The sequence below is a fragment of the Rhincodon typus genome, chromosome 33 (assembly GCF_021869965.1).
Source record: "Rhincodon typus isolate 14 chromosome 33, sRhiTyp1.1, whole genome shotgun sequence".
NCBI lineage: Eukaryota > Metazoa > Chordata > Chondrichthyes > Orectolobiformes > Rhincodontidae > Rhincodon > Rhincodon typus.
This window is the reverse complement of record NC_063364.1, coordinates 8,411,352-8,425,478: the sequence shown is the minus strand read 5'-3', so window position 1 is coordinate 8,425,478 and position 14,127 is coordinate 8,411,352. Positions and strand designations below refer to the sequence as shown.

The 14,127-nt window shown below is 41.0% G+C and overlaps 1 protein-coding gene across 6 annotated transcripts in view; it reads right to left on the bottom strand.

Moving 5' to 3' along the window:
* sema4ba (sema domain, immunoglobulin domain (Ig), transmembrane domain (TM) and short cytoplasmic domain, (semaphorin) 4Ba) overlaps window positions 1-14,127 on the bottom strand; it is a 480,563-nt gene that overhangs the window by 13,420 nt on the left and 453,016 nt on the right. For all 6 annotated transcript variants that reach the window (XM_048615825.1, XM_048615829.1, XM_048615824.1 and 3 more), the window contains 3 exons: window positions 11,911-12,092; window positions 10,400-10,550; window positions 2,071-2,281 (listed from right to left, as the gene is read on the bottom strand). In XM_048615825.1, coding sequence (XP_048471782.1) covers window positions 2,071-2,281; window positions 10,400-10,550; window positions 11,911-12,092 — 544 coding nt within the window. The remainder of the gene's footprint in view (window positions 1-2,070; window positions 2,282-10,399; window positions 10,551-11,910; window positions 12,093-14,127) is intronic.

Here is a 14,127-nt window from a genome sequence, read left to right as displayed (position 1 = left end):
TGAATCACAAAAGGTTGGTATGCATATACAGCAAGTAATTGGGAAAGCTAATAGAATGTTATTGTTTATTGCGAGGGAAATTGAATACAAAAGTAGGAAGATCTTAGCTTTAATTATATAGTGCATTAGTGAGATTACGTCTGGAATACTTGTACAGTACTGGTCACTTTATTTAAAAAGGGATCTAAAGATATTGGAAGCCATGCAGAGAAGGTTTACAAGACTAATATCTGGAATGGGCAGGTTGTCTAATGAGGGGCATTTGGATAGATTTGGGTTTTATCTACTCAAATTTAGAAGAATCAGAGGTGACTTGATTGAAACATCTAAGATCCCGAGAGATCTTGACAGGGTTCATGGAGACAGGATGTTTCCTTTTGCTGAAGGATCTAAAATTAGTGGTCACTTCTTCAAAATAAGGGGTCACCCAATTTAAGACAAATATAAGACGAATTTTTTGTTTCAGAGAGTGTCATGCATCTTTGGAACTCTCAAGCCCAAAAGGCAGTGGAAGCACAGTCTTGGAATATTTTGAAGATAGTGGTGGGTAGATTTTCAATGAGCAACAGGGTGAATAGTTACCAAGTAAGGGAGGGAACATGCGGTATTCAAATCGTTACGATCTTATTGAATGGCAGAGCAGGCTTGAGTGGTTGAGTGGTCACTTCTACTCTTACTTTGTACTTTGAGCAGATTTGTAGCTTGGGTTGTGGATGAGGTTGTAGACGTGCACACTGAGTCGGTGTATTTGATTGCAGACATTTCTGCTAGGTAATGTCGTCGGTGCGCCTCTGGCCTACAACCTCTTACTTTGTATGTTTGCATATATATTACTCCACATGTAGCTGCCTCTTAAATGTGTCTGGACATGCACGGTAAATATTTTCTTTTCCTTTATTCATTCACGGGATGAGGGCATCACTGGCTAGGCAGCATTTATTGCCCATCCCCAATTGCCCAGCAGGCAGTTAAGAGTCAACCACTTTGCTGTGGGTCTGAAGTCACATGTAGGCCAGACATTTAAGGACATTAGTGAACCTCATGGGTTTTTCCTGACAATCAGCAATGGATTCACAGTGTTCATTAGACTCTTAATTCCAGATATTAATTGAATTCAAATTCCACCGTCTGCCATGGCAGGATTCGAACCCAGGTCCTGGGAACATTATCTAAGTCTCTGGATTAACAGTCCAGTGATAATACCATTCAGCCATCGCCTCCCCTCCGTTTGAGAAAGGGTTAATAAGGCATTCAGCATTCTGAGTTTTATAAACAGACTCATGCAGTAAAAGAGCAATCAAGGTACAGTACATACACCATTATTAAATACTGGTCAGGTCCAAATGAAATATTGAGATGAATCATGGGCACCGCATGTTAGGAAGATTCAAGAGCATTAGAGAGGGTGCAGAACAGTTTCATTGATGATGGACTTTGGTAATATGGATAAATTGCAAAAGCTACTCTCGTCAGAGACACTACTGAGGAGATTTAAAAGATATAGACCAAATTATTTTCATTCACGCAAGGGCTGAGAACCAGACTTTACGCAGCCAGTGATTAGGATCTGGTATGTTCAAGACAGATTCAAACGTGACTGGCAGAGACAAATGGGATGTAGTGTCTCCTTCTATGCTGTATCCATTGTAGGGTTTTATATGCTAGCATCCCAACACTTTCTGGGTAAAGGGTGTTCTCCTGAATTCGTTAATGAGGAGCTTATATTTTGGAACACTAGCTTTGGACTGTCTCACAAGTGGCGAAACATCTTCAACTATTGTAAAAACACATCTGATTCATTAAAGTCCTTTGGGAAAGGAAACCCGCAGTCCGTATTTGCTTTAGCCTATGTGTGACTCCAGATCCAAAGTGATATTGTTGATTCAACTAATTGGCCTAGGAGACCACACAGTTCAAGGACAAACAGTAATAACTACTAGCCTTGCGAGCAATGTGTACATCCATGAAAGAGCAAACAAAAGGACTTCCTTTGTTATGACAAAGTATTGAATTTCCAGATATTCCTCATTAAATAACTAGTTTGGAGCAAGGCTATCTGATTCTCTGTACCTGTGCCCAAAAACAACACGTCGTAATAGCCCGAGATAGTCTGGACTCTGTCCACAGTGATCTGGATGTACTTCACATGTTTCTTCATTAGCAAGGGCTGGCTCTTGACAATCTCTTCCATCAGAAAGTGATCTTTTGCAAAATTCAGCACCTTGTCTGGCATTTGGAATGAAGAATTTATGTTCATGGCTCTTGCTGCATTTGTAATGCACTGTGAGGGATAATGAAAGAAAGGGAAATCTGTGTTACTTAACAACAAGCATGACTAATGGATTATAACAACAGTTGGTTACTAGCCAGTGGAAATAGGTTCTACCAATATACTTTGCTGAAACCTGTTACAGTCCTCAAAGACTTTCATAACTTTTCAAAAGAAATTCAAACTTCCAATGAATGACTGAAAAAAACACACAAGATTTCATGTTTTAAGGCTTTTACTGTAACATGCAATCTTAAAGCAACATTGACTAAACACTATTCGGTAGGCATGTATTCTCTAAACTACAGAGGAGACCGCTTACTTCCCCATTTAACATTTTAAACAACTGAAAATTACCTTCCATGGTTATACTTTACTTTGTCCCTTAAGCAAAGATCTATTCTCTTGTCCAAAGTGATAGTTAGTTCCCAAGGACTAGCTTCCTCTCTTTTCCTTTCTCAGTCTGATAACTTCAAATTGCTCAACTGTTTTTTATAGCTACTTGGAGATTCCTCCCCTTATCTAAAGTTAAGCGAATCTTCCATATTTGTGTATAAATTCTTACAACTTTGGTCTTTTCAATCTGAATACAAGCTCCCACCCACTTTCCTATGTGGTGAACCATAGAAATTTGCCGTCTCTCTTTCTTTCTCTCCCTCTCTCTCAGAATCTTGCAAACTGAACCAGTCAAATAAATTCAGTAATATTTTTAAGAAGACCTTTCATCCGATCCTACAATGGCTGCCTGTGGACCTTTATTTTCTCAAAGCCAAAAGGCAGTGAATCTCACTGGCTTTGTAGAAATGATAATTAGGTATCTTCTAGATTTCTGACTTCAATTTGTATTGGAATTGGGTAGACAGCCGACAGTGTGGAATGAGGCCATATGGGCCATTGAGTCTGCACTGATCCTCCAAAGAACACCTCACCCAGACCCAGGCACCAACCTATCCCTGAAGCAGCAAATTACTGCAGATGCTAGAATCTGTACTGAAAACTAAAAAATGCTGGAGATCACAGCAGGTCAGGCAGTATTCATGGGGAGAAAGCAAGCTAACATTCGAGTCTAGGAGGCCAGGCAGCATCAGAGGAGCAGGAAAGCTGACATTTCGGGTCTGGGCCCTTCTTCTGAAGAAGGGTCCAGACTTGAAACATCAGCTTTTCTGCTCCTCTGATGCTGCCTAGCCTGCTGTGTTCCTCCAGCTCCACACCTTGTTATCTCAGACTCCAGCATCGGCAGTTCCTACTATCTCTAACGTTTGAGTCTAGATGTCTCTTCATCAGAGCTGCCTGTAGGACCACATTTACAATGGCTAACACTCCTAGCCTGCACACAATGGGGCAACTTAACACGACCAATCCACCTAAGCTGTATATCTTAGGACTGTGGGAGGAAACCAGAGTGCCCAGAAGAAACCCGCACGGCCATGGGGAGAACACGCAAACTCTACACAGACAAGGCTGGAATTGAACCTGGGTCCCTGGCACTGTGAGACAGCAGCGCTAACCACTGAACTACCATGCCATCCCATAGTTGCCATTTATAAAATCTTACATTCTTATCACTGTCCTGGGATTTTGCAATCTAACAGACTATCCACTGCCAGCACAGATGTTTTGATTGCTTTTTGCAAGGGTGACTAACGTCTACCTTGAAACTTTTATCCCAGTGAAACAAGCAGCCAGCTTCCACATACTGTGACCCACCAACCCTTTAACCTTGCATAGCCAAGACACCCAGACTTGCCATTGGTAGAATTTGGGAAAGGTCACATGAACTCCTTGATGTCTCTATTTTACCCAATATTAAAGGCATGGTCCTGAAACATCACAATCTTATTTGCAACAAAGCCCATATAACTTTGAACACCTCTGTTAAGTCTCCCCTTTACTTTTGTTCCTTCAAGGCGAACAATCTCAGCATCTCTAGTTTATCCACAGAACTGAAGCTTTGCAAATTTATGGAACAAGGACAGCCCAGACAGAGGCTATTCAGCCCACTGATCTGATGCCAGCTGTCTAGAACAATCCAGTTGGTCTATCTCTAGAACTCAGCAAGTTTATTTCATTGAAGTGTCTGTCCAAGAGAGCTATTTTCATGTCACAGTCTTCCACAACCAATAACCACCAAAACAAAGGAACTGGTCACTTATCCCATTGCTGTTTTCGAGTGCTTACCATTTGCAAATCTGCAAACACTTCAGTTGACTAAACAAGATCCTTTTCACTTCAGCAAAAGAAAGTTTTTCATTCGCTGTGCCAGGGTTCTGGGAAATTCTGATGGTTTGAAGCATCTTCAATCCATGTGGTACATTCTTTATCACAGAAATATTTGGAACAGAGTTGCTCTGGTCTGTCTAACATAACGTTACCTCCAAAATATTTTGCTGCAAACTGTATTCATGTGCTGTACCAGCCAATGTTAATATGTCTGATCTGCTGAAAGCAGTATTCCTACTGTTTACTTTTGATACTCTTGTAAGAGATGAATGAAAACTACACTCAAACAGCACAGCATTATCATTGTTAATGAAACACAGTTTTAAAATATGAATCTGCTGCAGCAATTCTCTCTTAAAGTTGCAGTATACACAAATATTTCTGTCTCTTATTTAGTCACCTGGAGTCAGTAGACTTCTCACTCTCTCTCTCTGTTCCATACCCCTCCCCCAGTTCTGCACACTAGTGTAAATTAGGGCCAATGCTTGTGATAAATGGGTTAGGGTACAGATCAGTGATGATCTAACTGAATAGTGGAATGCAGTTAAGGGGCTGAATGGCCTCTTATTACTATGTTTCTGAACTGTAACATATGCACTTTGCTTGGGAAAGCTACTACTGCCACGAGACTGACAATTTTTTTGCTACTTTGACAATTATGCTTAAGCTCTGGATTCGCAAATGAAGTTATAAGGTCATAGGTTATAAATACTCTCAGCTTTTGCCAGCAGAAACATAGAGTAAGAGCACACATGGCGATTTAATGTACCATGGATTTGTTAATGGGAAATGATGGGAATTGGAGAATTAATGACACATGGAAAAGAATACTTCCTTCACACCTTTCAAGCATCTAACGAGCTTAAGTGGGGGCCAACTCATTCATCCATCGGAACATCAACAAAAAATGTCTTTGTGATGACTCAACATCAAATTTTAAAAGCTTGACATCATTGATCCGTGTGTGGAGGTGGATGTGAATGGTATAATGTGGAATAGAGAATCCTTTCTCATTAGGCAAGCCCACTCTATCATCAAGTCGAGTGACCAACCCTGGCTTAATTGAGAGTGCAGATGGGCCTCCTAGAAGCTGCACCAGGCATATCTGGAAATGACGTGACATCTTAGTGCATTTACAACAACTGGAAGGAGCAAGCAACTGGTGGGGCTGATTGATTCCACAACCAATGAATCTGATCGAAGCTCAGCAGTCCTGCCACGTCCAGCTATGAATGGTGGTGGACTATCAAACGACTGACAGGAGGCATAGGCTCCACAAATAACCCTCATCCACAAGGATGGGGGCACCCATCACATCAGTGCAAAACACAAGCTTAACTTATCTGTACCCATCTGCAGCCAGAGGTGCCAAGTGGATGATCCATCTTGGAAGCCTCCTGATGCCCTGAGCAGTATGGATGCCAGTCTTCAACTAATTTGATTCAGTCTGTATGATTCCACAAAAAGGCTGTACACTATAAACTGTAATAATAAACAGCAATACTACTGAAGATTTGAGCTCCAGTCCTTGCCAGCTTTTCCATTACAGGCCCACAGTGGCATCTGCCTAACAATGTGGAAAATTACTCAGGTATATTCCTTATACAAAATGCAGGACACATCCAACTTGGCCAGTCTATAAGTCCAATCTCTATCATTAGCAAAGTGAGAAAATGGGTCATTGACAGTATTATTAAGTGCTAGTTTCAAAGGAATAACCTACTATTGAGGCTCAGTTTGGATTCTACCAGGATCACTCAGATCCTGACCTCATTAGAGCCTTGATCCAAACAGGGGCAAAACAGCTGAATTGTCAAGGTGAGAGTGTTGGCCCTCAGCAATGAGGCAGCATATAAACAAGTACAGCATCAAAGAACCCTAGCGAAATTGCACATTCTCCCCGTGTCTGCGTGGGTTTCCTTTGGGTGGTCTGGTTTCTTCCCCACAGTCCAAAGATGTGCAAGTTAGGGTGGATTGGCCATGCTAAATTGCCCTAGTGTCCAGGGATGTGTAGGCTAGATAGGTTAGCTATGGGAAATGCAGTTATAAGGTGGGGGGGGGGGGGGGGGGGGGGGGGGGGGGGGGTGCGGTGTGTCTTGGTGGGACGCTCTTCAGAGGGCTAAATAAGGGCTCTGTTCTTTGCAGACATATTGCGCCTGTTTCAATGCAACAAAACAGGTGACAGACATTCTCTGGTTTATTGCTTAGGGCAATGCCTTGACCATTCAGAGTCAACCTGCCTTGTTTAAATTTTAACCACAAACTTGACAGTTAACTGTCAATCATATTGACTGGTGCATTCGCCATGATGAAACCTCTTCCAGTCAGAGTCCTCTTGCCAACCAATCAGCATTCGCCTCTCATATGAAAAAACTTGTTTACCCTTTTCTTTAGTATTTCTTGTAAACTGTCCTAATGAGTGCAAAATGAAAATGTTTGACAAAATATGTCTCTTTTCAAGAATACTCAAATTCTCTACAACCAAAAGACTACATTTTATTGGCAAAAACCTGTTCCCTTTACTCTTGAAAGAAAGCAGCTTCACTTTAATTGGATCAATCAAGGTGACACTGTGTTGCAGTATGATAGGCATCAGCAGCATACACACATGTTCTCTTTTAAAGGGCACCTTGAATACAATTGTTAACATACCATTCAAACTGAAAAATATTTAAATGAGTATTACAAAATTGAGACAGAAAATCAGTTGTTCTACATCTAACTTGTGATGGGAGTATTCAATTCTTGTGTAGAAACTCAACTGGCATGGACTGAATATAAAAGCTGCCCATGATCTATCTGGCTGTCAATACCACAGCCAATAACTTCAATACACTTCTCGTTAATTCCACTATTCTCTTTTCTTGTGATGTTGGAGGCCCTTTGTCTTTGCCCAATTTTCCAACAGCCCCCTACTATTTGCAAGTTTTATACAGTCTGTATTATGATGGGGTGATTTGCCTCATTCTGAATCATTTGGCAGCACCGCTGCCAAAGCTGGGCTTATTGCTCATTCCTCATTGCCTTGGCAACACAGTGGCAAACTGTCCATCTCACACCCATTGTAGTTTATGAAGCTGACTTTCTGCCATCTTTGTCTTATAAGTGTTGCAGTTTTGAAAGCATTTCTATGATGTCCACCACTTCACTTCATAATGTCAGTCATGGCGCACTTAGTAGCTCCCTCGCTTATGTCACCCTTCAGGGCTTGAGCACAAAAGGCATGGCTTACACTTCAATAATGGCAACGAAGAAGTGCTACATTGTTGGAGGTGCTGTCTTTCAAATGTACCATTAAACTTAGGCCCCATCTCTGTCTGCTTTGATGGATGTAACAGATCCTTGAAGAGAAGGGGAGTTATCTGAATGATCATGCCCTTTATGATTATCACTAACAGACTGTATGGCTATTTACTGTATTGCTGTTTGTAAAACCTTGCGGTGTACAATGTGGCTGCTAAATTTTCTATATTGCAACAGCAACTACAATTTTCAAAATTACTTCATTTGCTTTAAGTTGCTTTGAGACAACCGGTGGTTGCCATATTAATGCAGGTTTGTTTTCCAGTTTAGGTTAATTACTATTCCATTACGGTTTCACTCTTGTTTCTCCTCATATTCAATTCTCTGCTTGTGAGATCTGTCGACTAGTTATCATTGAAAACTTGCCTAATGAAAAAGCATGGCTTTATACCATTATCCCCATTATACCAATCACATCCACCTCCACATAGGGATCAATGATGACAAGCCTTTGAAATTTGACACTGAGTCAACACAAAGATGGTTTTGACTGATCTGCTGATGGATGAATGAGCTGTCCTTCATTTAAGAACCTCATTAGATGCTTGAAAGGTGTGAAGGAAGTATTCTTTTCCGTGTATCATTAATTCTCCAAATCCCATCATTTCCTATTAACAAATCCACGGCACATTAAATCATCTGGCGCTATGTGTGCTCTTACTCTATGTTTCTGCTGGCAAAAGCTGAGAGTATTTATAACCTATGACCTTATAACTTCATTTGCGAATCCAGAGCTTAAGCATAATTGTCAAAGTAGCAAAAAAATTGTCAGTCTTGTGGCAGTAGTAGCTTTCCCAAGCAAAATGCATATGTTACAGTTCAGAAACATAGTAATAAGAGGCCATTCAGCCCCTTAACTTCATTCCACTATTCAGTTAGATCATCACTGATCTGTATGCTAACCATTTATCACAATCATTGGACCTAATTTGCACCATTGTGCAGAACTTAGGGCGAAAGAGCAAGAGAGAGAAACAGAGAGGGAGAGTGACAGTGAAGTCTACTGACTCCAGGTGACTAAATAAGTGTTAGAAACATTTATTTATACTGCAACTTAAAACAGTTTGCGACAGCAGCAGACTCATATTTTAAAACTATGTTGTGTGACTAGAGTTTTCATTCACCTCTTTCAACAATGACAAAAGTAAACTGCACTGCTTTCAACATGTCAGATATATCAAAATCTGCTGGTACAGCACATGAATACAATTTGCAGCAAAATATTTTGGAGGTAGCGCGGCATTAGACAGACCAGAGCAACTTTGTTCCGAATATTTCTGTGACAAAGAATGTACCACATGGATCGAATATGCTTCACATCTTCAGGATTTCCCAGAGCCCTTGCACAGCGAATGAATAACTTTCTTTTGCTGAAGTGAAAAGGATCTTGTTTAGTCAGCTGAAGTGTTCACTGATTTGCAAATGGTAAGCACTCGAAGACATCAATGGGATAAGCGGTTCCTTTGTTTTGGTGGTTTTGGTTGAGGGGGTTTGTGTAGCCAAAGACAATTGAAGAACTACCATCCATTCAAAGGGGAAATCGCTACTGGGTCAGTTCTGACAAATTAGGCTGAAAACAATTCTGTTGTTGAAGATAGCCAGCTGCACCGCACAGACAACTAGTTCTGAGCTGCTGGATTTGTTTGATGTCTATCCCATTGAGTACAGTGGCAGCGCTACACAACACAATGGAGAGTATTCTCAACGTGAAGACAGGACTTTGTCCCCACATGGCCTGTGCCCTGATCAATTGTGACAATACCGTCACAGACTGATTCATCTACAACAGGTAGATTGGTGAGGATGTGGTCAAGTACTGGTTCCCTCACCACGTGCCACCACAGACTCAGTCTAGCAGCTGTGTCCTTTAAGACTTGACCAGCTCAGGCAGTGATAATGCTACCAAGCCACTCTTGGTAACGACGACTTACAGACCTCACAGTCAAGCCCAGTCTTGAGTTGTTGGATCTGTTTGAAGTCTATCCCATTTAGCATAAGGATGGTGCCATACGATACAATGGAGTGTATCCTCAATGTGAAGGCAGACGTTCCTCTCCAGAAGGCCTGTGCCATGGTCACTGCTACCGATAATGCCATGGGTATACATCTGCGACAGTAGATTGGTGAGGATGGGGTTAAGTATGTTTTTCCCTCTTGTGGATTCCTTCACTACCTACTGCACACCCAGTCTAACAAACAAGTCCCCTAGGATCTGACCAGCTCAGTCAGTAGTGGTACTGACATGCCACTCTCAGTGAAAGACATTGACGACACCGTGCAGAGACAATTCTGCACTCTGGCCTCCCTCAATGCTTCCTTCAAGTGTTATTCAACATAGGAAATGCTGACATAGCTACTTAGAGTAGCGAAAGAAATCCATGATGAAAAATTACTGCAGCCAGAAGTAAACTTTTGTCAGGAAATAGGGGCTCTATGCAAGGTTTTAATTGATGACTAGAAAGATCATTGAATGATCCAGAATATAATCAGAACTAACTTTCACAATGTACATAGCTCTGGGATAAAGCATCAGGCTTTTGTGTTAAAATGTCAATTAATTCCTTCAAAACTCAACAAGGCTCATTCTTAATTATCAGAGATACTTACAGCTCCTGGCCTTGGTTCAGGAACAACATGATTATAGGGATACCATTGCTGTGTCTCCCGATTCACTTCCATGTATCTTCCATTGAAGGCCCTCTTCACATCTTCCATAGAGTATGCACAAACAGCAGAAGTGGCTCCCCCGCCCTTGTACCTGAAAGTCAATAAGAGAATTAACGTAGTGGTCATGTCTCTACCTCTCCTTCCAGTTCATACAACTTAAACGCTCCTCTGTCAGACAGACCCATCAATCTTTCAGTCACTATATTCAACATGATCAACTCATTCACACTGTGGTGTTGTGTACCAGCTACAGATAAACAGTCTGGTAGTTGTTACTACAAGTGACAGAAAACAACCACTAATTTTGCAAGGTGTAATCAAACAGTAATACTGAAAGGTTCATTTCTCATTTGCTCCTTTTTTTTTAAAATAGGATGTTGTAAATTTCATACACAGTTCCTGTACATCATTTTAACTGTATGAGAGAAAGGTCCATAAAAGCAAAAGTTAGCAGTTACTCTATACCTGTAACAAGGAGTAACAGTGTAGAATCCCATAATCAGCTCCAAATTAAACATATACATATATCTGAATCACTGATGAATGCCACATTATTTTTGTAATGCAGTAAGTAATAGTCTCGGATCTCTGTTCAGTAAAAATTATGGATTCAATGAGTATTTAGCGCTATCCTCATGCCTATCACAAAGGCTACATACTTCCACTTCTCTGCCTCAGCTGATCTGCTGCTGAAATGCCTATCCATGCCTTATCTCTAAATCAGACTATTCCTACACATTCTTGGTCAGCTGTCAATGTGAGAACATCCAAATTTCTGCTGCCTATATCCTGACTCATGCTGAGTTCCAGGCAGATTTGTGTGGAATGGACAGGGAAAGGATTCTAGGACAAAAGACGGTTGATGGACACTGAACAGCTATTTATAAGAATACAGTTCATGTCTCAAGGCTAAGGATGAAAGAATGGCCTCTTTCCGTAACTATTACACTTCTGTGATTCCTTGAAATTTGAATTCAATAAAAATCTGGAATAAAAATCCATCACTGTCAATTGTCATAAAACTCACACGGTTCACTAATGTTGTTTAGGGAAATAAATCTGCCACCCTTATCTGGTCTGGCCCATACACAACTCCACAACAACAGCAATTTAGGTGACTCTTAGCTTCCCATTGGGCAATAGTGCTGGCCTATCCAGTGATGTCCACATCTCATAAATAAATGTTTAAAAAATATTAACATACAGAAAGTGTTAATCCCTCTGATTGAGAGTATGTGGCTACAAATTAAACACACATCATGGTTCCTTCATCTCCCACACCATTGTGTCTTCAAGCAGAAGACCGGAAGGGTTGAACAATCCAGGGAACATTTTAGATATCAGCACGTTATTGAAAAGGGTTCACAAGATCAGAATGTCCTTGTTAAATTGGGACAATTGAGATGATCTGGCTTTGAGCTTGAATAATAATTAATGCTGAATTCACATACCACTGAGAAGTAAAAACTCCATAAAAGGTTGTGTTTTCCCAATCCTCTTTTCGAGTAGACAGAACAAACATATCCTGAATAACATTAAATGGGAAGCCATCATCAGGAAGAGAACAGGATAGCTGGGCTTTCAGGAATGTTGTCCACCTTTTCTGAAGGACACGTTCTCCTCCTATATCACCCTGTGGAAACATTTCAGTTATGAGTACTACCTGCAGCCAGAATAAGCATTGCACAGAAGTTATTATCTGACATCGTAACAGTGGAATCATCATAAAATAGCCATAACTCAAAGCAACAGAAACCACAATTTCTTCAGACATTTTGTACATCACAATCTTCAAGCCTGTTAAGAGTAATGCAAGTCTCTTTACATAGGACACATCTGCAATCAATATTCAGAACCCACAACAAGATAGTTTACTCCAGTAATGTACACTGGGACTGGTTAACCCGGAAATGTACACTAAGGCTGTTTCATTCCTATTTATTCACGGGACGTGGGTGTCCCTGGCTGGGCCAGTATTTATTGCCCATCCCTAGCTGCCCTTGAGAACGTGGTGTTGAGTTGCCTTCTTGAACTGCTACAGTCCCAACTGCTGTAGTTTGACCCCCAATGCCCTTAGGAACGGAATGCCAAGATTTTGACCCCGTAACAGTGAAGAAACAATGATGTATTTCCACGTCAGGATGGTGAGTGGCTTGGAGGGGACCTTGCAGGGGGTGATGTTCCCAGGTATCTGCTGCCCTTGTCTTTCTAGATGGAAGTGCTTGTGGGTTTGGGAGATGCTGCCTAAGGATGTTGGATAAATTTTGCAATGCATCTTGTGGACAGTACACACTACTGTTACTCTGCATCGATGGTGCAGGGAGTGGATACTTGTGGATGCGGTGCCAATCAGGCAGGCTGTTTTATCCTGGATGGTGTCAAGCATCCATCCAGGCAAGTGGGGAGTATTCCATCAAACTCCTGAATTGTGCCTTGCCGATGGTGGGCAGGCACAGGGGAGTCAGGACATGAGTTACTCACCGCGGTATTCCAAGCTGGGTTACTGCATTAGTGTTCACTGGCACCAGCTTACTCTAGTAATGTTCACCAAGACTGCGTTACTCCAGTTGTTTCCATGATGTACACCGCTTATTATTCCAGTAACTGAACTAAACTATTACAGCTATCTATCAGCAGAATTAAACAAGAATGTAAGGAAAAGACATTTTTCTCGTCAATTCACTTCTCATTTTATTCACTAATGTCAGACAAAATGGTGCAGCCAAAAGTTCAGTGTTATCCTCATCAGCAGCTCTGAAGAACTTAATAGCAGCAGCAACAGCAATGGCAGTCTGTCACTGCCTGGGCCATAATCATCACATCAATGCATAATAACCCCCTAAGTTTAATGGTGAGCTATATAACACCACTATTATCAAATTCGATATTGTCGTTTGAAATGCAGACATTATGGACACGAGGAGTAGCTGATAGGAGTAATTGGATTTGAATTGCTGATCTGACAAAAGAAAATGAAATCTTCAAGCTTTCAGCTTCCTGCTGAGCTTCGTGTACAGTTTCAGAATTGAGGACACAGTGCATTTCTGACACTTTGTTAACAATTGTATTGACTGTTTAAAGACCATCAGAATTGAAAAAATCAAAGTTGACAGAAAAATGAGACAATTTGATCAAGTCTTCACCTCTCAATGTCACAGAAACTGTTCTGTAAGTTCCAATCTTTCTTAGATTGATCAGAGCTGTTCAGAGACAAGGATGGGAAGGATTTTAACTGGGAGTTGTCGTTCAGTGGATTGGCTGATGGGATGCATGGTTAATAGGTGCAAAAGAGGGAGCAGGTAAAATATTTGGTTAAAATCGTGAGGCTTGTAGGATGCTCCTTAAAATTCTTTGACAAAATCTTCAATTGTCTGACCCAAAATCTCTTTGTATGATTTGGTTTATTAACACCGTTATGAACAGCCTTGGAATATTTTGGTGTTTTTAAAGTTCCTTATAAATATAAGCTGTTGTCATGCCTCAGTTAAGTCACTGCCTCAAGGCAGAATTTAATGATTGCCACAGACTGGAAACCTTACTGGAGTCTAAATTATTAATATACTTGTATCACCATGTCCACAAAGACTGCTTCATTTTTGAATTGTACATCAAGATGGGGGCACCTCAGAATTGTACACCAGGACTGGGGGCACCTCAGAATTGTACAC